Source organism: Lissotriton vulgaris, chromosome 7, assembly GCF_964263255.1.
Source record: "Lissotriton vulgaris chromosome 7, aLisVul1.2, whole genome shotgun sequence".
Lineage (NCBI taxonomy): Eukaryota > Metazoa > Chordata > Amphibia > Caudata > Salamandridae > Lissotriton > Lissotriton vulgaris.
Genome location: NC_141695.1, coordinates 794,405,529 through 794,432,659, shown reverse-complemented (window position 1 = coordinate 794,432,659; position 27,131 = coordinate 794,405,529). Strand labels below are relative to the sequence as shown.

At 47.2% G+C, this 27,131-nt stretch overlaps 1 protein-coding gene across 1 annotated transcript in view; it reads left to right on the top strand.

Annotated features, from left to right (window-relative positions):
• The window catches only part of GAA (alpha glucosidase), a 446,470-nt gene extending 421,337 nt beyond the window's left edge, over window positions 1-25,133 (top strand). The window contains exon 20 of the mRNA XM_086931052.1: window positions 24,933-25,133. Coding sequence (XP_086787178.1) covers window positions 24,933-24,995 — 63 coding nt within the window. The 3' untranslated portion in view covers window positions 24,996-25,133. The remainder of the gene's footprint in view (window positions 1-24,932) is intronic.
• The last annotated feature ends 1,998 nt before the right edge of the window (window positions 25,134-27,131 follow it).

Genomic DNA, 27,131 nt, shown 5'->3' with positions numbered 1-27,131 from the left:
CTGCACTTTTCTATCTTATTTACTTGATACATTCAATTTCAGAGGTAGAATGGTCCTAAAGAATGCTGCTGCACCTCTCCGGGCGCATTTGTCTGAGGCAGAAACAGGTTGACCACTCTCTCTGGGTGAATTTAAAAACCTCTGTCTTTTTAACTCTGCTCATTGGGTCTATAATAAAGTTTCACCTCACCAAGAGGCAGTTTTAATCTCACCTCCCTTGTCACTTCTCTACCCTGTGCATTATTTAACATACCTTAACCATATGACTATCAAAGGGACGCCCAGGTTGCATCTTCTAAAGAGCTCCCATTCAAGGAAGTTTCTAGCCTACAATAGTATTCTGCCTTAAGCCAGTGTGACGATGAAGCATACCACCTCTCGGCGGCTGAGAGCTTCATCCTAAAACAAAGGACTCCTTTTCCTAGTGCTAAAAAATACGCACTCAAGGAAAGAGGTTATAAACACAAAGATGTAAAGAAGAGCTTGGAAACTTTGGTTACTAAGAAGGAACAAGTCACAGATAACAATTGAGGCTTATCTTGACCGACAGCAAAGAGAGTACTAAGATTCGCAATATATTCAACAAGGATTGCCATTTGATTTCAAAAGACCCTAATATTGGTACTCAGTTGGAGAATAAACCTCAGGTCATCTTTAGAAAAGTGCAATCACTAAAGGACATACTAATAAAGAGCCACCTCCTGAATCTAAATGCAAAAACGTGGCTGGATGATTTACAACTTGGATTAACCAAACGCAACAACTGGAAAGTATGGAGAATTGGGAGTAATAGAAAGGCTGTCTTAGACCGACACAATGAATCAATCAAAATCAAGCATAAGATCATGTATAATTCCCAATATGTAGTATATGTAATTGCCTGCATATGGCAGCGACTGTTGCCCAGACTGTATTAGTCTGCTCCGTACTTTTGTTCAAAGCCATCCTCTGTGCTACTCCCAAAACCAAAGCCTCCATGCACTATAGCTCGGTGTCTTACGTTCTAAGTGGCAAGCAGTGTTGGTTATTGTGGTATTCCATTACATTATGTCATCTGGAACTTTCCTATGTCACTCAGTAGAGTGTTTGCTTCTTGGAATGTTTCTCCTTGAAGATGTACTGGTCTGCTGAACCGATGATGAGGATACCTGTTTGGGGGGCGTGGCTTGAGCGCCGAGGGAAATGGCGGCGTGACCCCGGAGCTCCGTGCCTATTCCCCCACAATAATCCTGCAGAATGGGCCGAAGAGCCAGTGTGTGCCCCGGCGCCGACCTGAACCTTGACGGTGACTGGCTGGGTGGAATCTGGACGGCTAGCGGCAAAGCAGAGGCGAGAACGACCGCCGATCGCGGCGGCCACCAGGGCGGAGAGATCGAGAGCGGCACGCAAGATGGCGGCCACGGCGGAGCCCTGAGGGTCGGGGGGACAGACAGAGGTCCGCGCTGCCGGAGCTTGAGCAAAGGGCGCGATCACCGGCTCGGGTGTCCCCGGCGGCGATACCCCCGCTGTGGAAGACGCTCCTTCGCCCTCGGCAGCGGAGCGCTGAGACCGCGAACGCGGGAGGAGGAGATCCGCCCGGGGAAGCCGAAGCGGGAGGTGCAGGCAGACGGCCCCCACCGCCGTAAGGACGAGCAGCAGACCAGCGTCCCGGCTCTGAGCCCCAGTCATACCAGCGGGTGAGAGGGGGCCACTTAGAGCAGTGCACCTCGAGGAACGGAGCACGGTACGTCATAACTCGGGGCCCCCTCCCCCCCCCCCCCCCCCCCTCGCCTCGCTGCGGAAGCTATAGAGGTGTGCAGGGGCATAGCGGAGGAGCCCAAAAACCAGCGAAGGGTCCTCGGCGGCGCCGGGTCCTCTGTGGCGAGTCACACCAGGAACGCTAGCCCAGGGGGGTGAGGACAGGCTGCCACAGGCCCCAGGGGACGTGCTGTGAGGCGGACGATACCTCTGGAGCACGGCTTCAGCGCAGAGCGACCCCATAGCGCACAGGAGAGGGCCACGTGGCTGAGGCCCAGGGCAACGCAGACAACAGGGGAGGACGTGGGCGGCGAGGCCTACTGCGATGGGGAAGCCAAAGGCCAAGGCGGAGGAGGCGGCAACATCTGGTGCGGCGGAGGGGGGCCCCACCGAGCAGACAGACCTGCAGCGGTTGCAGGATCGAATATTGGATGCCATAACGGCCACTCGAGACGCGCTCCACAACGATATAGCGCAGGTGGCGTCGGGGCTGGGCTTGCTCCGGGCGGACCACGACAAACTAAAGGACAGGGTCAAGGATGCCGAAACGGTGATCAAGGAGCTAGCGCCGGCCCACAAGGTGGTCGAGAGACAGCTGACGGAGGCCCTAGACCGCATACGCACCCTGGAAAGGCGAGCGGAAGACGCCGAAAATAGGAGCCGGCGCGGTAATGTGCGGATCGTAGGCGTGCCGGAGACGGAGGGGGCAAAGGACATGGTTGCCTACATGGAGGAATGGCTAAAAACAGTGGTGGCACCGGAAGGACTTTCGCCATTCTTCACTTTGGAGCGGGCTCACAGAGTCCCCTCGGGACCTCCCAAGCCCGGGCTCCCGCCCAGACCGATAATAGCCAAGTTGCTTCACCACAGGGACAGAGATCTCCTCCTACGGAAGGCTCGGGAGGATGGCCCCTTTCAGATTGCGAACAGCAGGGTCACACTTTTTCCGGATTTCACCTTCGAGACACAGAAGCAGCGGGCCTCCTTCCTTACAATCAAAAAAGAGCTGCGGACTGAAGGGATTGCCTACTCCTTACTTTTCCCTGCCAGGCTACGAGTGGTGGTAGACGACAAGGCGATCTTCTTTAGCACGTCGGCGGAGGCCTGGGACTGGTGGGAGACATACAAAGCTGGAACCGACGGAGCCAGGGCGCAAGAGGAACGGGAGAAGGAGCAAGAACGCTCACCAGCACGGCTGCGGAAATCAAAGCGGCTGAAGAAGCGAGGAAGGGGGAGGCTGGGGCCGACGGCCTCCCAGACTGAAGCAGAACGGCAGGCCGCATTACTGGAAGTGGAGAAGCTTGGACGGGCGGAGGGCCCCGACTCCAGAGGGGCCACGGACTCGGACACTCATGTATCGGCCTCGGGCTCAGAGTCGGACCTCTGGGATTCATCGGACTGGAGGGCCGCTGGTGACACCGCAAACGGCGGACGAGATCCTGAATGTCTGAACTACTGGCAGAAGACGATGGGTAATGTTTGGGAGCTGGGAGGAGAACCCATGCCTACGAGTATAGCGGGGGCCGGGGCACAACGGGGTGCTCAGAGCGGGGAGGGCATGGGTAATTGGGGAGGGGGCAGGGAGCTAGGCGGCGCAGCCCCCCTCTGGCCGAGTCCGCGCTCCGTAGGCCCTTAAGGCACCCACAGCTGCGGCTGTGTAGTTGAGACCTGGGTCAATCAGGTATGGGAGTTTGGATGGGGACTGATATCATGATATTGGGGCCTGTTCTGGGGGATGGGGGGGGTTCCACAGTTGGGGATTGTTTGTTCTTCTTGCAGGTATTGACCCTGGGTACACCATGGGTAGGACTGTTGAGATGTTTTGTTTTGTTCAGGGGGGGCACCACCACCACCGAAGGACGAGAACTGGAGGGAGGGTTTCGACCGGATCACTGGGACAATGGCTAATGTGCAAAAGTTGAACTGTATTACCTGGAATGTGCGGGGCCTACATACTATGCAGCGCAGACACAAGGTACATGCCTATTTAGTACGAAGGGGAGTGCACATCGCAATGCTGCAGGAGACACATCTTACACGGCAGGAGGGGGAGGCGCTACAGAGGAGATGGCGGGGACAGGTTTTCCACACCAGCTATTCAGCCTATGCTAGGGGGGTACTAATATGGATTAGAGCAGGCACACCTTTCCAGCTTACGCGCCAATGGGTAGACCGGGAAGGGAGGTATGTGGTGGTGGAGGGGAAGCTGGAAGGTAGAGAGGTTATCTTAGCTAGTATATATGCCCCAAACGTGGACCAGCTGGCTTTCCTCGCAACGCTTTCAGGACAGCTAGCTCACTCCCTGGCGGGCCCGATCCTTCTGGGGGGCGACTTTAACTCCATTGCGGACCCCTCTTTAGATAGGTCTCACCCCCCCTTACACGATTCCCCGGTCCACAGACTATCTAGAGGCAGAAGGGAGTGGCAAGAGAGCTGGGAACTTGTGGATGTCTGGCGCGGGCAGCACCCGACTGACCGGGACTACTCATTTTTCTCCGGGCTCCACGACTTACATGTCCGTCTGGACACAATACTCTGCTCCCGAGGGGTGCTGCCATACGTTACGGGGTCTGAGTACCTGACGAGAATGATTTCAGACCATAATCCGCTCCTGATCCGGCTAGCGTGGGTGGCGGAGCCACCCAGGGTCCCTACCTGGAAACTGCGGCCCGAGACCCTGGAGGACCCCCTCTTCGGGGCAGCCCTAGCGGAGGGGGTGGCTCAATACTTCTCGGAGAATGAAGGAACGGCGTCCACTAGGGCGACGGAATGGGACGCCTTTAAAGTAGTGGTCAGGGGTATCTGTATTAGGGACTATGTGGGCGTGAGGAAGGTGTTGCTGGGCGATTTGGCCAAGGCGGATGCCAGGCTGAGGGAGGCGGAGAGGGAGCGGCCAGGGCGCCCAGAATTCCAGGAGACGCTCTGCTCGGCTAGGGAGGCAGTAGCCATTGAAGTGGAGAGGCTCCGAGCCTTCGACTATAAGCGTTATGTGCTGCGCTCCCACGTGGAAGGCGATAAGGCGGGCACCCTCCTGGCGTGGCTCTCGAACCCCACTCGTCGATGCGCTCCCATACTCCAACTGAGGAATGCGGCGGGCGCGGTGCAACACACTCAGCTGGGCATAGTCGACGGCTTCCAGACGTATTACGAGGGACTGTACAAGAGCTCCCCAGGCGACAGGACGGGGCTGGCGGAACCCTTCTTGACTGGATTGCCCCTGCCTCGGCTAGAGGCAGAACAGGCAAAGGACCTGGGCTCGGACATTGTGCTGGGGGAGATCAAGTCGGCGGTGCGGCGCATGGCACGGAACAAATCGCCGGGTATTGACGGGCTCCCCATAGAGTTCTATAGTAAGTACCTAGACGCTCTGGCACCGCGACTACTGAACGTGTATAAAGAGGCCAAGGCAGCGGGCCGGCTGCCTCAGTCAATGCGGGAGGCGTTAGTGGTTCCACTGCTGAAGCCCGGCAGAGAGAGTAGTGACCCCGCGTCCTATCGACCACTCTCCATGCTCACCGCAGATTATAAGATCCTGAGCTCCATACTAGCGGCGAGGCTCCTACCTCACATGACGAGCCTTGTGCACGAAGACCAGAACGGCTTTATACCGACGCGCAACACTACCATAAACGTCAGGAGGCTTGTCCGTCTCATGGACGGGCTGGACGGCGGGGCTGGGACGGAGCTGGTCCTCTCGGTCGACATTGAGAAAGCCTTCGACAGCCTGGAGTGGGACTACCTATATGCTGTGATGGAGCGGTTTGGGCTGGGAACGGGCTATATTCATTGGACGAAGGTCCTTTATGCGGAGGCGTTGGCAAGGGTGAGGGTAGGATCGACGGTGTCCCTCCGCTACCCGGTAGAGCGCGGCACTCGGCAGGGCTGCTCCCTCTCGCCGCTTCTATTTGCATTGGCTATAGAACCGCTGGCGGCTGAGGCCCGGACGGGACGACATTTCCGTGGAGTGCGAGCCCGAGACGGACAGCATTTTATCTCGCTGTATGCCGATGATTTACTGCTATTCCTCCGCGACGGCGTTGAGGACCTGCAGGGAGCGGAAGCGTTGCTAGGAAGCTTCGGAGAAATGTCGGGCCTGAGGGTCAACTGGCCCAAGACGAGTCTGTTCCCGCTGCAGGAGGGTACAGCCCAGCCACAACACCGGTCAGAGGCGGCCTGGGAACCTGCCTGCATCAAGTACCTGGGGGTCCATATTTACCATACGGCGGAGGCCCTGCTTGAGGGCAACCTGGGGAGATGCGTGCGAGGACTGCGGGGCTGCATGACCTTTTGGGCCACGTTGCCGCTATCGGTGGCGGGCCGGATCTCCTTGCTAAAGATGATTGCCCTGCCGAGACTGCTGTATTACTTCCGGACGCTCCCAATCTGGCTACCCAGCTCCTTCTTTAGGCTGCTTAAGTCTCTGATAACGACGTTTATTTGGGGAGCGGGGCGATGCAGAGTGGCGCTCGCCACGCTTTCTCGCCCGAAAGATGAGGGGGGACTGGCGGTGCCAGATTTTGAGCTTTATTATCTCGCAGCCCAACTGCAGATCTTCACGCAGGAGGTAGCGAGAGTATATCGGGGCCCGGAGGACGACAGCTTGCGGGGAACACCCAGACACGTCCTAGCGTATATTACCCTCCAGCAGCGGCTGGACAGTCGGGATTTGTCGCTAGAACAGCGCACGTACCGACAATGCTGGAACAGAGTGCAGAGGAGGGCGGGGGTTCGGCGCCCATACGCACCGGAGATCCCTCTGGGCATGCTCACGGCCTTGCCACATGGCGGCGACTGGTCGCAGCTTCAGGGGTGGGAGGAAGCGGGAGTGCAGGTGGTCGGGGACCTCTACGAAAATGGCGCGCTGCTCCCGTTCCAGGAGTTAATGGACCGCTTTGGAATCCCGAGAGGGGGATTTTTGCTTCATGCGGCAGTGACCAGAGCAATGCAGGCCCACTGGGGTGCAGGACTTGAGGAACCTGAGACGGCGGCGGCGTGCCAGTACGCTATGATGGCGGCGGGCACGGTCAAGGCGGTAACGTGCCTATACAACCGAATGGTTAGAGAGACCGCTCCCCCTCTTACAGCCCTAAAAGCCAAGTGGGAGGCGGACCTGGGTAAGGACATACCTGATACAACGTGGGCACAGCTTATCCGTAGGGCTCGCAACAGCACGAGAAACGCTCGATTCCAACTAATCCACTATTACATATTACACAGGGCGTATATGACCCCGGGAAGGATCAGGCGGTATTTCGGTGCGGTAACAGCGACCTGTCCCCGATGCCCAGAGGAAGGGGCAGAATTAGTGCATATGTTATGGGCGTGTCCGGCCCTACGGGGATACTGGCAGGACATAGGGGAGGTGTTGAATGAGGTGACAGATAGGGCCATAGACTATGGACCGGCGGAATGCCTCTTGCACTGGTTTCCCCATACCCCCAAGAACAAACTCACGAGCAAGTTCATTGATATGGGGTTGATGGTGGCTAAGAGGGAGATTACTAGGAACTGGAAGGCGAAGGTGGGACCAACTCCACGGAGGTGGCGGCAGGAATTCCTAAAATGGGCGGCGGCTGACAGCACACATAGGTACCAGCTTGCGCGCAGGACCCCTAGCCAGACTGCGGCAGACACTGCGACCTCGTGGGAAGTGATGGTTCAAGCACTCAGGGATAGCGAGGCTAACGAGGAGGAGGAGGCCCCCGAGGAAGATAGGGTGGGGAGGCTAGCTGAGCGCCCAGGAGCAGCAGTTATGCAGGGGGGCTATTGCCAGTACTCCAGGAATGTCCGCTATAGGAGCCTTAGATGGGTGGTGGTGGGTGGGATGGGACAAGGGGGGGGGAGTTCTAGGATTAGCGCAGGGGGTGGGAGTTGGGGGTATTTGCGCACAGTTGGGTAGGACTATAAAAGTAGGCATGCACAAGATCCGAATGACAGCCACTCCTCTATCTTGAACGTCAGGCATGGAAGAGCAGAGACATCATCGCCGCCCAACCCCCGGGCTGTGGGCATAACGGCTGTGTACTGTCCGACAAACCACATTGTATAACTGCTCGCTCTTATGACGCTGATTATATATGTAAAGGCCTGTACAGGGATGCCTACAATAAAAATTATTTAAAAAAAAATAAAAAATTAGGATACCTGTTTCCTGCTGTGGTTGTTAAGCTGTTCTTCCTTCTAATAAACCTGCTTGAACCTACTCTTCGTGTAGTTCTCCTTACTACACAATTATTGGCGACGTTGGGAGCAGTGCAGTTTGGAAGACAGCGTTCACTCGTTTACTGTGTTTCCTGTTTCATGCAAAATTGGATTTTGCCTACTTAAAGTAACGTTTTCTCTGTTTCTGTGAAGTGAGGAGCTTCTGTTATCAGCCTCGTCTACCAGAACTAATTTGTTACTATCGTCATCCAGTTTATCTACAGTTCACCTCAAACGTGAGTCACTTTTCTGGATTTTATTACCTGCTCTGTGCTTCTACTTTCCGACCGCATTATCGAGCGGTGTTTTTCAAGGCATTACGAATTTCAAATTAAATACTTAAATACGCTCTTCAATGAGAGCGTATTTCCTGTGTTGTTTACATTTGAAAAGACTCACCTCGAGCGCATTGGAGTTCGTTTATCTTCTAAACTCCTCACGAGGCATTGCTCGAGTCGCGCTTCATCGTCTTTGTTTACACGAGTTGCACTCTGGGTTTCACGCGTCATTGCGCACGCCATCGCGCATTGCAGACGCTCTTGGCGGCCATTTTAGTAAAGGCTGAAGCGGAATTTTCGTATTCGTCTGAACGTTTCTGCAAAAGCTCATTTCAGCCTCCTATTACTTACAATTCACATGGCGATTTAAAGCGATTTAAAGACAGATACGCTTATTTTAAGAAAGATTAACAGTGACTTAAAGAGAGAAAAACGACATTTAAAGATCGTAAAAATTCATTTCAGCAAATCTTTTACTACGGTGATTTGCACACCAATTATATTAATATTTTTACTTTTCAGGTTGAATTACATTAATATTCTTATTATTCAAGTTTCATGCTCATTTAATTGCTTATATTGTTCATTTTGATTTTTATTTACAAATGTCTAACATTGCAGCACCTCCTCATTTTCTTCAGGTTGCAGGCGATCCTCCTATAGAATGGGATCTTTGGTTTCCAATGTTTATTGCTTACGTTGATGTCTTAGAAAAAGAGGATTGTTCAGCAAAAAGAAAACTCGCTCTTCTAAGACATTGTCTTGGTGGTGCAGGAATAAAAGAATTCGATAATTTACCACCCTTGGAAGATGCCGGTGATATGGATGTGTTTAGCAAAGCTTCTAAGCAAATGAAAATTCGTTTTGGTAGACGAATAAATACTGTGATGGAAAGGTTCAAATTTTACTCTCGTGAACAGAAACCGGATGAGACAATTGAGGATTACGTTGCAGCTTTACGTTCACTTGCTTGCACTTGTTCTTTCGAAACTATATCATACGAGCAAGTTCTCAGGGACCAAATCATGATGAAAACAAAAAGCAAAAAGATCCAAGAAAGGCTTTGGTTGGGTACTGAGACTACTCTTGCTGCAGTAGTGAACATAGCTAAGGGTATAGAACATTCTGAAATGTTTGTATCTGAAATAAGAAGTAAAAATCTGAAAGGAAATGTTCCTGAAGTTGAAGTGGCCATTGTTAAAACTCATACCGGTAATCCCACTTCGAACACTTTCAATGCTAGACCTACCTTCAAGAAGGAATATGTAAGGAATGCTAGTGATAATAAGAGTTTTACTAAGAAGAGTACAATAGTTTGTTACAGATGTGGTAGCACCAACCATGTTGGCAATTACAAAGGTTGCCCTGCCTGGGATAAAATCTGCATCAAATGTAAAAAGAAGGGACATTTTGGCAACGTGTGCAGATCTGGTCTTAGAATTAATTATATCTCTCCTGAAGAAGAAGAAGTCCTAAATAGTCTAAACTGCATACTTTCTGTTGATGAATGTATTCAAAATAATTTTCCTTCTTGTACAATTTACATTGATGACAAACCCATTGAAATTTTTGTTGATTCCTGTGCATGGTACACCATTATTGGTAAGGATATTTTTGAACAACTTTGGAATAAGAGAGAACTCTTAAGTCCAGATATATATCCTGGTGGGTACACAGGACGAAAGATAGCTTTAGAGGGTTTCTTTTGGGCTAAATTGTTTTTTAAGAACTGGGATATCAAAGCTAAGGTTTATGTCGCTACCAAGGGCGTTTCTATCCTTGGTTGGCCTCACCAACGTGCCTTAGGGATCAAGCTCGATCCAAATTCTGTTCCACCAGTTTATGTTGATGAGCCCCGGCTTGAAAAGCACGTTACTGACTCGTTAGTTAACTTAACTTTGAACACATTTAGCAACACTGATTTCACTAAGAGTGTACTCAAGAATTTTCCTGAAATTTTTAATGACAAACTGGGAAAATATATTGGTTTCAAGCATAAAATTGTCTTAAATGATAATGCTGTTCCTGTCAGGCATAGGGTAAGGAATGTCCCTTTAGCCTATAGACCCAAATTAAAAGAAATCCTAGATGATTTAGTAAACAGGAATATAATAGAACCAATTGAATCTTCCCCTTGGGTTTCGCCTATTGTGATTTCTCTTAAGAGTTCTGGCGAACTTCGCTTATGTGCGGATTTGCGCAGCCTCAATAAAGAGATATGGATTGATAAACATCCTTTGCCAAATATTTACGAGTTAATTTCCGCACTGTCAGGCGCTACTGTGTTTTCTTCAATTGATTTGGCTAGTGCATATCACCAAGTAGAATTAGATGAAGACTCAAGGAAATTGACTGCTTTTGTTACCCCAGAGGGCATGTTTCAGTATTTACGCATGCCTTTCGGGTTGGCAAGTGCGGCCTCCGTCTTCCAGCGTCTCATGAAAGAATTATTGGCAGACTGCAAAGGGGCCATAGCTTTCCAAGACGACATTTTGATTTTTGGGAAAGACCATACTGAACATGATGAGAATCTTTCTTGTGTTTTGGGGAAAGTCCGTTCTAAGGGTCTCACTCTGAAATATAATAAGTGCAAATTCAGACAAGACAAAGTTGAGTACCTTGGACATGAAATATCAAGTCATGGAATCAAACCTAAGGTTAATCATGTCCAAAATATTGTCAATGCTCCTTCTCCCAGTTCAAAGGAACAGCTACTTTCTTTTTTAGGATTGACTGAATTCTACGGCAAATTTGTTAAAAATTATTCTGATATTGTGCATCCCTTAAGAATTCTTCTAAAGAAAAATGCAAAATTTGTTTGGGGGAAAGAACAAGAGAATTCCTTTGAAATTTTGAAACGAAAAATTGTTGAAGCTCCATTTTTGAAACCTTACTCTGTGGGTAAAGAATGTATCGTTTATGTTGATGCAAGCAATGTCGGTTTAGGGGCTGTTCTAATGCAAAAGGATAAATCTGGTGAGTTTGTTGTTTCTTACGCTTCTCGAGCTCTACGTGATGCCGAGAAGAATTACTCAACTATAGAGAGAGAATTACTTGCTTGTACTTGGGCTTCTCAGCATTTCAGACAGTTTTTGTGGGGAACAAAATTTTCTTTAAGAACTGATCATAAGCCTCTGATCACCATGTTAGCTGCTGGTGGTGGAAGTGTTCTTACTGCTCGCTTAGCGAGACTAGCGGCCAAATTACAGGAATACCGTTGTGAGGTTGTATATATTCCAGGTCGTTTAAATGTTCACGCGGACTGCATGTCGCGTTTTCCAGCCAGTGTAGAAGTTGGTGACAGCATAGATTGTGATGTTGCGTACTCGTTTGCGGATGTCAATATAATTTCAGATCAAGAAAATTCTTTAATTCTTTCAGAAAAGAATTGGTCAGAAGCTATGGAGAATGATGTTGTCTTGAATCTAGTTAAGCAGTATTTGATTAAAGGTTGGCCTGAAGAAAGGAAGCTTTCTGGTGAGTTAGGATCGTTTTACAAAGTTAAGGATGATTTAATGTTATGTCAAGACATCATTCTCAGATCAGATAAAATCATACCTCCCACAAGTTTGAGAGAAAAGATTTGCAAATTGGCTCATGAAGGGCACATGGGAATGTCCACCACCAAAAGAAGGATCAGGGAACACTACTGGTGGCCTGGTATTGATGCCATGGTAGATAGTTGGGTCAGGAATTGTTCCCCTTGCTCTTTGAGTGACAATCTGTGAAGAGTTTGGCTGTTGACACTACTCCCATTGAGTATGCTAATGGTCCTTGGCGAAGGTTAGCAATTGACATTATTGGACCTTTTAGTTATCAGTCCGGTAAGGAAATGTTTGCATTAGTTTTAATTGACTACTTCTCTAAGTGGCCTGAATTAAAAATTGTTGAGAAGATCTCCTCAGAGCATGTAATTGATTTCCTTGACAAGATTTTTGCTAGAGAAGGTTTGCCAGAGGAACTTATTTCAGACAATGGCCCACAGTTCATCAGCAACGAGTTTGAGTGTTTTCTCAGAAATTGTGGTATTATTCACAAAAGGACCTCTAATTATTTTCCACAAGCCAACGGCCAAGTTGAGAGGTTCAACAGAGTCATCAAAGAATCTTGCCAATTGGCCATTAAAAGTGGTTTGAATTGGAAGAAAGCACTTCAGGCTACCTTATTAACTTATCGATTGTCTCCCAATTCAGTCACTGGCCTATCCCCTTTTGAATTATTCCGAGGGAGGAAACCAAGTTCTCGGCTCTTTCCCTGGTGGTTAAAAAGTGATACTCCCTACGAGGTAGACTTTAAGACACTAAGGAATAAAATTGGGAAATACCAAGAAAGTATGACCCAGCACTCTGCCAAAAAGAAGTATAACACTTGCAGTGTAAAGGTGGGTGATCGAGTTCGTGTAAAAATGGGTGGTTTGTTTCACAAGAATGTCTCTAGATGGTCTGATCCCATCAAAGTAATTGACATTTTTAGCAAAGCTGTCAGAGTTGAAGGGGGGAAAATATGGAATTTGAGAAGGATTTCCTTATGCAAACCCTTTGTTACCCCTTCTCAAAAGACTACTCTTCCAGAGAAACTTGTTTCAGATAGTTCCTCCGGTATGCATGAGAAACCTGTCTCAGATCATAGCTCAGATGGTTTCTCTGGTATGCATGAAGTTTATGACAATTTAGAAAAGGAGATTGTAAGTAATTCTGATGTTGTGATCAATTCTGATGTTCGACCTGTTCCGTATGTTGCTATAGACAACCAATCAGATGTACTGTGTGAAGATATCTCATTAAGACGTAGTGAGCGTGTTAAGTTTGCTCCTTCAAAGTTTAAAGATTTTATTAGAACTTGAATTCTTTTTGCACTATCTTGTTTTTTTTTTATTTTGTTGTTTTTTTTCGTTTTTTTGTTGTTTTTTTTTAAAGGGGGGGAGGTGTGTGGTATTCCATTACATTATGTCATCTGGAACTTTCCTATGTCACTCAGTAGAGTGTTTGCTTCTTGGAATGTTTCTCCTTGAAGATGTACTGGTCTGCTGAACCGATGATGAGGATACCTGTTTCCTGCTGTGGTTGTTAAGCTGTTCTTCCTTCTAATAAACCTGCTTGAACCTACTCTTCGTGTAGTCCTCCTTACTACAGTTATGCCAACAACTTTTCTCATCTTTCAAGCTGTTTGATCCATCACCAAATCATACCTACGAAAAAAAGAAATGCCATATGTTCATACAGTTGTTAAGGAACAATCAGTCTAATGAATGGAAGAATCTGGGTTACACTCAGACTGTTCAAAGTTTGGCAAAATGATGATGATGAGTGAGAGGGGTATAAATTGTTTCCTTCAATGATCTTGAAAGTCCTTAATGGGTTAGATACATCTTCTGGAACAGGCATTTTGTTTGCAGAAGGTTATGCCTAAGCAGAGCAAGTTTATTTCTTGGAGATCATAAAAGCATCTGAGTCCCTGTCAATCCCACTACATATAGGGTCACATAATACATCCGTCTGGACAGAGGTAATGGTGGTACACAGCCCTCTAAAGGAGCTCTCCTATCAGGGAGCCTCTCACGGATGAAGTCTTGCAGACATCGGGCAAGCCAGAGCCCATCATAGCAGTTGATAGAGAGGCAGCCTTCAGACTCTACCTAACTCTCCTCGCTCCCCCAAAGAGTTTGTGGTTCAAGCTTGTCCAGCCACACAGAAAGGGCATACTTTCACAAATACCCCTCCAGATAGGAAATTAAAAAAACTTCGACCAATTGAGCAGAAAGATAGTCACTTCTGAGAACTTGTCCCTTAAATCTACAGTGTTTTCTTATGCAGTGTTAGACAAGGGGCTCGGACTAATGTGGTCTTCATCTGGTGTCCTTAAGTTATTCTTCCCCATTTGTAAAGGACTTCTCTCTTGCCCTCCCCATAAAAATGATAGTGATTAAAAAGAACTCTTCCTTTCTAGCCAGCGAGCGATCGCATGTGTACTCTCCTAGCAGAAGGGTCATGATTGCTATTCGCATTATCGTAGTCTTTAAGAGGGGGGAGGTTTTCATGCAATTCTCAACCTCAGGTTCTTGAACAAGTTATGGAAAAACGAGAAGTTAAACCTGGTGGCCTTCCAACATATCTTTTCTGCACTTGACTTCCAAGATTGGCTCTTTCTCTGAATTTGCAGGTGACAGATCTCCATTTCTAATTAGCAGTGCTATCAATCAGACAACCTTCTGCCCCGAGGGTGTTTATGAAGATTAAAGCACATGCAAGCTGTGCCCCTGTACCCATACTGAAACTACTGGCTTTTGAAAATGGACCCTCCACGATGATTGCAGCACAGCCTTCAGATTACTGTCACTCTTTTGGCAAGAGCTTGACAACAAGGAACAATCCAGCCTGCTGATTCCGTTGCAGCATATTCACTTTGTCGGGCCGTGCTAGACACAGTTCAGATGTGAGCCTTCCCTTCTCAGGAGCACCTGGTTATTTTCAGGAGATGGTCCCCACCTTTCATGCTTGGATGTTCAGCATACAAAGGTATTTTGCAGGTCCTTAGCCTGATGGCTTCTTCCATTTTTCAAATACCTCAAGACAGCCTTCTGATGAGGCGACTTCAGTGGTTGCTCAGATGGCTAAGGTCATCTACAGGATCATATTTAACTAGAATTCGCAAGTCTGGAGTCACTTAAGTGGTGGACACTTCATTCAAACCTTTTCTGAGGGGAACCATTTCAACTTTGGTCACAAGTAACCTTAATGATGGGTGCCTCCCTGTACGGATGAAGAGCTCAAGTAGGGTCTCTTCTCATCGATGCTAGATGGACTCAAGAGGAATGCAACCTCCATATTAGTCTGTTGGTCCTGAGAGCAATAAGGCTGGCTTTGAAAGCATTCCTTCCTTAAATTCAGGAGAAGCATATGTAAGTACAATATCTTTGCCATGCACTAATTGAGCAATCAGTGAGGAGTAGGCTTCTTTCGCCGTACTTTTAGGCTAGAGTTTTGTGGCTACTGGTTGTTGACAGTGAAACTGGTCTACCGTTAGCTCATCTGGCCAGAAAGGAAGGTCAGAAAGGAGACTTTCTGAAAAAGTTACTCACTACCAACTACAAGTGAGAACTGACTTTAGAGATTCTAGATACGTTTTTTGCAATGAGGGTTATCCTCAGACAGACATTGGCCCAAACAAACGAAACTGTACAAGTCCAAAGGTTCACCTTTTACCCAGATCTTCTCTAGCTCAGTTGATCACTGAAAGCTTTCCCACCAGGAGGACCTTCCCTCTTGAAATCAGGGGCAGTTGTTTCATTCCAATCTGACAACATCAAGCTGAAAAGCTAGAATGTTTAAGGGGTGACTTTTTCCAATTGTAATTTACAGGCAGATGTGTGAGATACTCTGGTAGCTGTGACGCATCAATTAAACAGAGAAGTGTACTCTATACTGTCCTTATACTGCACTAATTCATCTTAGTCATAGCTCACTAGGGTTTAGACCCAAGTACCATACATTAATACATCCCAACCATCGTAGAGTGCCTTTTTACCCTGGAGGAAGGCTATTTGCTCAAGATTTCTGTCGTAGTTCGTGTCCCTAAAGGTCTACAGAATCCGTTTCCCAAGACACCGTTTCCAAAAGCTGAATGTGACTTAATTTTAGTTTTTCCTTCTCTAGCGTGTGAGCCCTTCCAATAGTTACATTCTTGACACGAAATTAGGTAGTCATGGAATTTCAAATTTCTGGCTAAGAGGGAAAGTCAGAAAAAAGGAAGGCAGAGTCATAACAAATATCAATTCATTTCTCTACCCTCTTTCCATCCTCCTACTCGTCCATCCGAGGGGGACGAAAACTATATCGTTTGGATTTTAGGAGGACCTTAAGGTATTATATTTAAAAACAACTGAAGTAACCAGGGTAGATGAAAACAGTTGATAAGTCTAGGAAAAGACTGCTAAAAAACAAATGATTTCTAGGTCTGATGGTAACCACTTACAGTGAGATACCGCTTTGCCGGCAATCCAGCTTCAAGTTTCCATGCTCATTGTACCAGAAACAGGGTTACCCTCTCATGCGAGATGTATCTATTCAGAGAATCCCAGGGTAGCCATTTTATCTTCAGTTCATTGGTTTGCTACGCATTAGTTCTTTGTGTCTATTTCTTGAAACTTTATTTCATTCCTTCTTGCTTAATTTGGTATGGCACTTCTCCTACTTACTACTTTCTGATGCTTTTGTTAGAGCAGACCGCAGTTGCGAGTGACCATTAGAAGAAAAAGTTACTTATCTTTTGGTTTCTTTGCTTCTGATGGACATTCACGCTCCCGAAGATTCTTTAAAACCCTCTGACCTATCCTCATGTGGATGTCACTTACGTCTATCATTATGATTTCTGTTGGCTCCATCCACTTCATCAATATCCTCTGTGTGGGCTCAGAACATGTAGAAGGATCTGACGTCACTGGCCCTTGTGCACAGTACATATTTATGTCACACAACTCCATTTTGGGTACCACTAAGCACAGCTGCCAATGTTTTGTCAAACAAAAGTCTGGATCCAGTCTAGCAGCTGGGACGCGATGTATCTTGTTAACTAGGAAGAGCTATTATGTCCATCAGAAAGATAATTACCAAAGGTCACATGTTCTCCAAACTATGAAACTCTTGAGTAGTGTTCACCAAACTTAACATATCTAAACATGTGATTATCAGAAGGTTGTTCCAAATTTTGCAAGTACCAGTCAAAGTATTCAATGATGTTATAAGCACAAGAGGGTTGTGGAATTTTCTATGGAAAGCCCCTTATAGCATTGCTCGTGATGACATTGATTTGAAATTTATAACCATCATCATACAGCACATTACCAAACTTCAACATTCGTACAAAGCTGATACTAATTGGTACAACTCTCATACCCTTACAGATCTCCAGCTTGTTTTCACTTTGGACAGATTCTTCTTCTTACTCGCTCCTACACACTAATATGCATCTCCACAAAATTGTGAGGAAAGGAGTCCTTACTCAGTCTGAAGTCCGGGCAATGGCGTGGAGTTTAACACCAGCAGCAGAGTGTGTAGTATTAGGTTCACAGATTTGGTTGTGGGCTAAAATAAAGTGAATTCCATTGTCAGTGAGAGATGGAGTAGGGAGACCTCTCCTCCATATTGGAACATCAGAGTCATACACCTTTTCTTGGTTACGTCAGATTTCCACTGTTAGGCTAAAAACACTCTGAGCCAACTGCATCTGCATCTATGTCTATCTTTTTCTTTTCTCTCCAATAGTTGGAGTGAGCATACCAAATGTCACTAATCACTTTTGCCTACTCTTAAGTTCTCATTGGCCAGTAGTACATACTTATATGGGTGGAGTAGGTACCATTTGTAACGGACGCAGCTATAACTGTAAACCACTCTGAGCTTTGGCCAGCCAAGGGTAGGCAAAAATTAGACAAAGCTTGCCCCCAATCCACCATCCTTTTTCTCATTTCACAGATATCAGTGAAGCAAGTAAAGTTTCATGTTAAGAAAAACAAAAAGTGATCGATAGAATATTTTATCTAATCTTAGCCTCTGGCAATTTCTCTGGGTTGAAAGTTGTTTTTTTTACTCAATGTACCGCTTCAATCACGGAGTGGAGAACCCATATGGAAATTAGCCTTATTCCTGCTCCAGTAAGTAGAGTCATCCCCTAATTGCTAGGCCACTTCCTCAAGCAACCCCAAACTGTTTTCAGCTTTGTTAGGCCTCCTCAGGGAGCTGTAACTTGCATCCTGTCATACAAAGAGCTATGGGCCCCATGTCTGGGCATATCCATCACATTTAGGGCATCACACAGAGGAAAGAAATGATGGGTGGAATGCCTGAACAGGAGCAGTCCAACTAAAACAGGCTACACTAAAAAAATGGTCATGAGTACATTCAGGATGATTACCAGTGAGTGAGATTAGTTTAAGCATTCCATCCACTGCTGTTTGTGTTGTCTAAGTGAGTCTCCCTAATTAGCATGGGTATACCTGGTCAAAGGCACCAATCTCAATGTGCGTGTAACAAGAGGGAGAGAGAGGACTAGTTAGCTAGTCCGAGTCCCCAAGGGTTTATATGTGATTAAACAAAGAGGACTAGCTTAAGTTGACCAAAGTGTTACAGTACTCAAATTAGTTCTGTCACGGGCACCTTGTTGGTGTATTCATGAAGCCCTCACCAACCAACCTAGTTGGTGGCATGCTTCATCATCGGGCCCACCCAGTGACACCTAGTATGTCCCGGGTGTGCTACGACGCCTGATTACAGTGGAGCTGGTATATTGCTGAGAGTGCAGTGAGGTTGGGTGAGTTGTGATTTAAAACGGCTTGGTGGTGGTCCCAGTACCCGAGGGTAAATTAAATTTTAATCACTGGGCCGTCACCAGCGGTTAAAAGTAAGGCTACAGGACGAGTCTATTTTTAACATTGCCGCGGGTGCAGCTTCAAGCTGCACCCGCGGCAATGTTAAAAAGGCACGCATTGCATTTGCATGCAGAAAGAGGCAGGCACCGCGCGGTGCCTGCCGCTTTCTGCATGCAAATGCAGGGGGGTACCATAGGTACCCCCCATGTGCACCCCCCACCCCCCCTTCACCTAGGGGGCCCGCAACGGGCCCCCGCAGTGAAGTTCCGTATGCTTTTCCGCGGCGGAAAACCCGCCGTGGAAAAGCATACTTTACTGGCCATCCTAATATGGTGGACGGTGTCTGGAAGACACCGTCACCATATTAGAGCTTTTCCGCCGCGGTTGTAATCCGACCGCGGCGGAAAAGCTGCGGACGGAAACCAGGACCCACCAGCCATCCTAATCTGGCGGTGGGTCTTTGGTCAGTCCGCTGCGGATTTTCCGCATCCTCGGGGCCGGCGGTGGCTTCCGCCGGCCCCGAGGATGCGGAAAATCCGCTATCATAATGACCCCCCTGATGTCTTCAAACTGAGAGGAGCCCTGAAGGACTGGACCTGCTCCCTCTTGTACCCAGGACAAAGAAGTGGGTTCTAATGCTAATGCTGACCGCCTGTTCAAGCTACAAGGACACAACAAGTTACAATATGCCTTTCCTGCAACTGCCCATCTAACCATTGGCAACTGGACCTGGCCAGAACCCTTGTATTGGCCTGTGCCTGAAAAGCTGTCAGTCTCTAGGTGCCTCCCCTGAGGTCCTAGGGGCTAGACATATACACCTGTGGTGGATTGGGACTTAAAGGACTATGTCGGAAGGTAACATCTATGACCAGGATGAAACTGTTTGGTGTATCCGACCCACGCTCCATCACAGCCAGCCTCAAAATGCACCTAGGTCCCAGTCTATAGCAACCTTTGACTATCATTGCCACTTTGTGGTTCTTGCTGCTATTCTTATGTAAAACTTAAACAATTCATATCTGCCATTCCTCCTTATTGAATTTCTTTCATTTTGGTATCTTTTTTTATTTTACTCTATTTTTCAAATTCGGTTTGGGATTTTTATTGTTTTGCGTTTTGACTTTATTACTGTTTTGGTACTGTATGAATACTTTACACATTGCCCTAAGTTAAGCCTGTATGTTCTGTGCCACAGCTACCATGGTGATGAGCTGAGGTCAATATAATGACTTTGAGGGTTCAGCCTGACAATGGTTGTGATTATTCCTTGAGTTGTGTAGTCACCCACCCCAAATAATAATCCCATTTCATACAGAAATCATCTCACAGTCTTTACTTTATGTGTATGTTATCTCATGTTGGTGATCAATTATAACAGGTAAATTTGTCTGGTGTAAGATGTCCTGCCACAATGGTTATATAATGAGAGGAACAGTGTGTGTAGCAGAGTAGACTCTGCTTACTATGGTTACCCCCACTTTTTGCTGGTGTTTCACTGTTTTTCAACTTTAGCCTGGCTGGTGCCCAGCTAACCAGGACCCCAGCCTTGCTGCTTCCTCTCTAAATTGATTGCATGTACATAAGTACACTCCAGATTGGTTACTGGGTTACCCTTGTGAGTCCCTAGTATATGGTATCTTAGATACCAAGGGCATAGGTACCCCAAAGGCCTACCAGGGGCGGAAGCATGTATTATGCCACCCCTGGGAAGCCTTACAAAATGGCACCACAGGTCTGCTACTGTAGCCTTGGTAAGGTGGTGCAGACAACCTTTACTAAGATATAGGTTACCTATATCTACCTTTAATCACTGACACATATAAACCTATAAGTCACTCCTATGGCAGGTCTTATCAATCCTGAAGGTAGAGTGTTTGGTTTTGTGTGAGAGGGTGCCCAAGCATGAGTTGAGCTCCTCTGCAGCTTTCAGAGCCTATTCTCTGATGCTGTTCTGTGATGAAGCCAGACCATACAAGCTTAAGTGCATTATAACTTCGCGGTAATGCAAACCTTGGAATGGCTGCATGGAAGCATGTCGTTATTTGTGTCATACACGTTTGAATCCTACCACCCCCCCCCCCCCCCCCAGTCCTGGTGGCGGGGATTGAATTCCACCCTTCTAGAGGGAGAGACATGCACACACTGGTCTAACCGGTAAAAGTTTAAAAGAGCTCTGGCATCACAAAATGTATACCACAGGCACAGGTCTGACTTCCTGCTACTGGACGAAACTCCAGCAGGGGAGGCCTGGACAATAGGTTTCCTGTTACAGGGAGGTTTAACCAACTCCCAGACAGGCTTTAGTGTATTGGCGCTGGGTGGGTGCATACATGGAATGCTTTTGCTTTTCAGACAGTGCTGGGGGCACACATGGTGTCCCTGTGCATACCCAAGTTGAAACCGGTTGCAGGGGTACTCAGCCCCTGCTCTGACGCGAAACTGGACAAAGAGAAAGGGGTGTAACCACCCCTCTCCCCAGACCCTCCCATAGGTGGGTCCACAGAGTATGTCCAACCCCCTAACTTAGTATAAGTATGGAACCCCAGTCCTTAGGACTTCAGATTACACCTGGAAGAAACTCTGCAATATATACCCTGGAGCTTCGACATTCTACATCAACTAGAAGACGGAAGAATCTCCCTTGGGGTCATGGAGTGACTCTCCTGTTCAAGCAGGCACCAAAGAATCATCTTGCCGGTATGCATTTCCAGGGCTCCCACCGGATCCCAATGGATTTGCGACTCAGGATATGGACTTACGGACTTCCGAGAGGCCAACACGAGATCCCAGCAAAGCTGAGACCCGCAGCCCTCACGAATGACTTGGGACCGGTACTCCTGGACACCGTGCACATTGGCTAGTGCATCTACTTCCTGAGCTTTGCTGGAGTTGTGCATTGGGCTACTTGTAGTCCAAGCCCCGAGCACCATCTGCACTGAATATTGTGGGGCTACACTCCACAAGTGTTCCGTGAGCCTGCTTCTAGCATTTCTGCTTGAGGCCCCTTCGCAATCCCTGGTCCGTTGACTGGTGGGTCCCCACAAAGGTAACTCTTCTTTCCTTTGGGCTTCCCTGGTTGCTCCAGACATACCCTGACTCCACTCCAAAGGGTGAGTCCCTCGGACTTTGCTTTTGCTTTCTGCATGGGTTGCTGTTGCCAAGGTTTGTTGGGTCCAATCCAGAAACCGACACCGCAGCACTCAACATCCTTTGTGGGACAGCTCGAATCCAGCACCTGGTCATTGTCGACACCTCCTGGTCCTCGTGGCTGAAGAGTCAAGCTTCACCTTCTTCACCTGAAATCACCCGACATTGGTGGGCATCTTCTCACCGCCTTCCTGGTCACTGGCAAGTGACCCAGACTCTGTCCCCTCTGCTTTCAGGTTCTTCACATCTCTGATCCACTCTTGGAACCACCCGGACACTTCGCACTTGGTCGCCTGCTGCACTTTTCAGCAGCTCGCCATTGAAATCGACTACGAAACCCGACACGAAAAGACACCTATGAACCCGGATTCCCTCTGTGAGGTAACTCAAGTACTCCGGTGCTCCCGTGGGTGTTGACTCTAGAACTGCCTAGTTCTAAAGGGGTTTGCTCCAAGTCCTCTTCTAAGTGTCCTTAATCTTTAAAATTCCAACCGCGACTTTCCCCATAGAAGTTAATGGTGATTCGAGGCTGTGTTTAGACACTGCGCGCGTCCCCTGTGGTTCCCCTGTGTCACTACCTTGGGTGGTTCCTGGTGACCCCAGCAGTTCTAATGGCTCTAGGCTATGTATCTATGTCAGTTGTGGTTCTTATACCACTTTCTTAATATATGATTTTGTACGCCCCTAGGGCTCAACATATATTGTGCTAATTTACTGTGTGCTAAATAAGTTTACTGAATGTACTTTTGCCTCTAGCCTCATAAAGAGACTAGAGGGATGTGTTTAGAATAAATACATATATTTTATATATATACCTGGTGTGGTTCTCCTTTCATTTGGTCATTTATGAGATTATAGACTGGTAAAACAAGCTGTTTTACATTCCTTCAACACTTAGCCCGAAGGCTGCTCTCCACAGCTACCCCTTGGATAGCTTTCTATATAGGTTGTCTTTAAACCATCAATAAGGGTTGTTTTGACTGGTGCAAGGTGCCCACTAGAATAGTGGACAGCACATGCCAGGCCAACTTCTCACAGTGTCCCTGATAGTTTAACACGTCTTGCCACACTATCCTTTGCAAAGCATGCAAGTGATTTCTAGTCATCTCCCACTGGGTTCACGTTGCTACGATCCGCAAGTTATGTCTCTTATAATGTGTTGTCATCTCATGGTTGTTAACCACATCGATGCTAGTGTTATTTTCCTCCTGTGCTGACTTTGCTCCATTCCCATTGTTCATGACGAGCTCAGCTCGTCATGAGTGTATGGAGGTGTACACCATGACGAGCTGAGCTCGTCATGAGCGTCCAAGGAGTTAATGGATACTTGGAAATTTAATATTTTTGCTTTATGTCTTCATCTGTTGGTCCGTGCTCTGTCTACTGTACTTTTTTAGGTTTCGCCTAGGCAGCGCATGCGCTGTCTCGACGAAAGATGCTGTATACAACTATAGTGTGGGAAGCCCCACCCACTTTCAACCTAGCTTTGTCATTGGCCGCCATCGTAAATGCTGCATGCTGATTGGTTTATGGAAACGTAATCCCGCCTCATGACGGCCATGTCGTCATTATTGTTCTTCCACAGCTATCGGCACCATTACCTTTAAAAAAGTTTCGTTTCCCTGCCTCCTCCTGTTCCATCCTGCAGTTCGTGACTTCTCAGGCCAGCAGCACCCCCCACCCCCTCCCGTCCATGCCTTCTTTCACGTCTGCACTTCTGTAGAAAATGCAATATGTCTCTCGTAAATAAGAGTCATATTGCATTTTCAGTGCTTGTTTGGTGCGTGATTGGTTGATGGCTTCGCACACTTTGTTGCAATGGGTCAAAGTGAGCCTCTTTTCATATCCACCAGGACCAGACAATTGGCCTCAAACGAATTTGCTGCGGTGCAAACAAGCACACGCTTCGTGCTCGCGGGCACAATATTTAAATGCTTTTAAAGCTACTTGCGTATGCGCAAAGGGAGTTAGTTGCCTGATTCTTAAATGGCCGCCGAACGGGACGTGCAGTACCACCTGCGCCGGAGCGGGTGCGCACTGCAGCACAGCCAGCACTCCACGCTACTTCCACTGTTACAGCTCCCAGTCCCAGTTTATGTGCCTCCTGAGGGCGGGCGCCTCCAGGTCGCTGCAGCCGTTCTATTCCTGGAGCCCCCTCCCGATCCTGGCCCATCCGACCCCCATGTCTTCTCGCCGTGGTCTCTAGTCTGCATTACAGAGGGACACAGAAGCGGCGGTGCTGGTTTTATATAGCGTGAACTCTACCCTTAGGTATCAGAGGGCTTTACACGAGTACCAGTTGCCCTACAGCAGGGCATATTAATTTTATTTTTAGGCATGGGGAGATTGTGATGTGCCCAGAATCACAGGAAGACCCTAATGCAACCAATATGGCAAAACCAATTGGCATGGCCAAACCTTGTCTTCCTTTATTACAACTCTGTGGGCTAATTGCCTAAAGCTGATATTAGCCACATTAACTGAAGCATTGACAAGGGATTAATTTTGCCCCCTTTCAAAATCAGTTTGGCTTGGGCTTTAGTTTCCTCCTGCAACTTTTATTGCGGAAGCACCATATTATGCAATAATTGATAGTCAAACCTGTAAAGAAATGGCATGGAATGTTCCACCTTCATGGATATAGTTTGCAAATTGATTTAATTTTTCTTGATGGCATCCAGTCTTTTTACCTCTGAAGGGAGTGAAACACGTTGTCTTTTCACATCATTGACAGTAGCGGTTCGTAGAGGGAGTGCCGCGGGCGGTGAGGCGGGTCGGGGAGGGGCAGGGTGGGGGGTAGTAAACTCCGGCTCATGGCCAACCGCAGTAATGTAAATAAATAAATAAAAAGAATTTCATTGCGCGCAGAAAAGCATTTGGCGCTACTGCTCATTGGCCAAAGTTCAGGTCCCATAAGGAGATAGATAGACTGCAGAAAGTGCAAGGCTAGGCAGTATTAAACTAGTGAGTAATAGCACTGCTGTTTAAACACTGAATACCAAGGGTTACAGACTGATATTCAAACAACAAGAACCTATGAAAGATACCAAAGCTGAAGAACTGCAGTTACAGGTAAGTAATCTATTTCTTGTGCCTCAGACCAACATGCGCCCTTTTCACAGCCATGTGACAAGCAGTGTATCTTGTGAAATTGCAATGCCAGTCAGTGTCTAATTGCCCCTTCCTGCATTTTGTGCTTCTTGTAGGTGCTGACTATCCCAAAGCTTGCCCTACCTCTTGGAAAGAAGTTTCAGATCACCTGGATTTGAATGAAGATGCGACCTGCTCTTTTTGCACTTGATGCTGCTGCTGCACACTCTGATCGGGGATGAACTTTGGGTGCCATTGATTGTAGTTGCTGCTATTGTTTTGCCTCTGAGAAGAGAGATGTTCTCGCATTTTCTTTTTTTAATTTTTTTTTTTTTTATTTGAGTAAGTTCAGCCGTATACAATAATGCAAGGAAAGAAATTCAGTTCATATGTATCAAATAACATAAATAATTAATAATACAAAAATATATCAGAGGTTCCCAAATCATGACCTCCTATTGGACAAAGAAGATTGTTCACTCTTGAAAGATCTTTTTTAATTTTCTTTATCAGTGGATCGTAATAAAGTTGGTTAATTTCTTTCACCTTAGGAGAGATACAAACTCCAATATAAGTAGCTTGATTGGCTCTATATGGACTTTCGAAAGAGGTATTGTCTGTACATAAAACCATTGTCTTGTCCCTATTCAGGGAATACCCTGAGTAGGAGCCAAAGGTCTGAGTAATTTGTTCTATCTCTTGGAATGCCTCAGTGGGGTTAGGTGTTAATACCGCCACGTCATCGGCATAAGCCAGAATCTTGGTATGAAATATACCAACTGTCATGGGTTGAATTAGTTTGGAAATAAACAGTTTTGAGATTAGTGGGTTGATGTAAAGGGCAAATAGGATTGGGGAGCATGGACACCCCTGTCTCGTGCCCCTTTGAATACTGATAATTTCCAATCCGATCCCCCTTATGGTAAGTTTGGCCTTTGGATCAACATATAGAGCTTTGATGGTTTTAATGAAGCTCGGTCCAAAGTTGTTTAGTTCCAAAACTCGCCATAGAAATTGCCAGGAGACTCGATCGAAAGCCTTCTCGGCATCAAGCAGGATCATCGACATCTGGCCCCCGACACTCCCATGATGTCAAAAAGGGAGATGGCTCTACGGGTATGATCTGTAGTGCCCTTTTCGGGGATAAAGGTATGTTGCCACGGGGAGACCAGATGTTCGATAATCCTGCTGAGCCGGTTAGCGAGAATCTTGGCATAGAGTTTCAAATCGGAATTTATAAGAGAAATAGGCCGATATGAAGACGGCAACTCAGGGGATTTTCCTTTTTTTGGGAATATGGCTATATTTGTACATTTCCATGATTCAGGTGGGTTGCCGTGCCATTGCACGCCAAGAAACAAGTCTAGTAAATATGGGATTATTTGCTTTCCGAGTATTTTATATAGATCCAGGGGAATTTTGTCTGGACCGGCTGCTTTACCATTAGCGAGCTCGGAGAGTGCTAATTCGAGCTCGGTAAGTGAGATTTCTTTATCCAGATCTTCCTTAGTTAACCTCTTAAGTGCTGCGCCTATACCAACGGCCGACAGCACCACTACCTCGGGAGTGCTGCCGTCGGCCGTTGGACGTTCCAGCTGCACCTGCGCAATGGAACGTTCAGCACTGGAGCTGGACGTTCCAAAGCAGCTAAGGTGTTAATTCATCGATCGTCCTAAGTAAGTCAGAGTCACCTAGCCAATCCCTTAGGAAGTCTTTGGTGGCCGCTACTACAGCTTGATCCTCATTCTGATAAAGCCTTTGATAATAACATTGGAAAGCACCTGCAATATCTACAGGTGAAGTATGTTTCTGCCCCTCAAACTCAATAGATTGTATAGCACTATAGGATTGTTTTTGGCGTGTACGGAGGGCAAGCTGTTTTCCCACATTTTCCCCATTTTCGTAAACATTTTTTTGGTTCACCTGAAAAATTTCAGCTGCTTTTTGTGTCAGACCGCTATTGATCTCTGTTTTAAGAACCAGTATTTTACGCAGAGTGCTCTCACATTCCTCCCCACGGTGTATCTGCGTGGCATGTTGTTCTTCTAAGTTTATTAATTCGGACCTAAGTTGTTCTTTTGCCCTATCCTAGTCCTTCTTACGTTTGGCAACAAAAGCAATAGTCTCCCCCCTTAGGGCTGCGTTAAAGCAATCCCAGACCACCAATCTGGGGGCGCTGTACTGATTGTAGTCAAAACATTCCTGTGCCCAAAGCGTTATATATGTTATATACTCCCGGTTTACCAAAAGTTTCCAGTCAAATGACCACTGAGAGTAAGGCCTCTTATAGTTGGTGATATCAAGGGTGAGAGTAA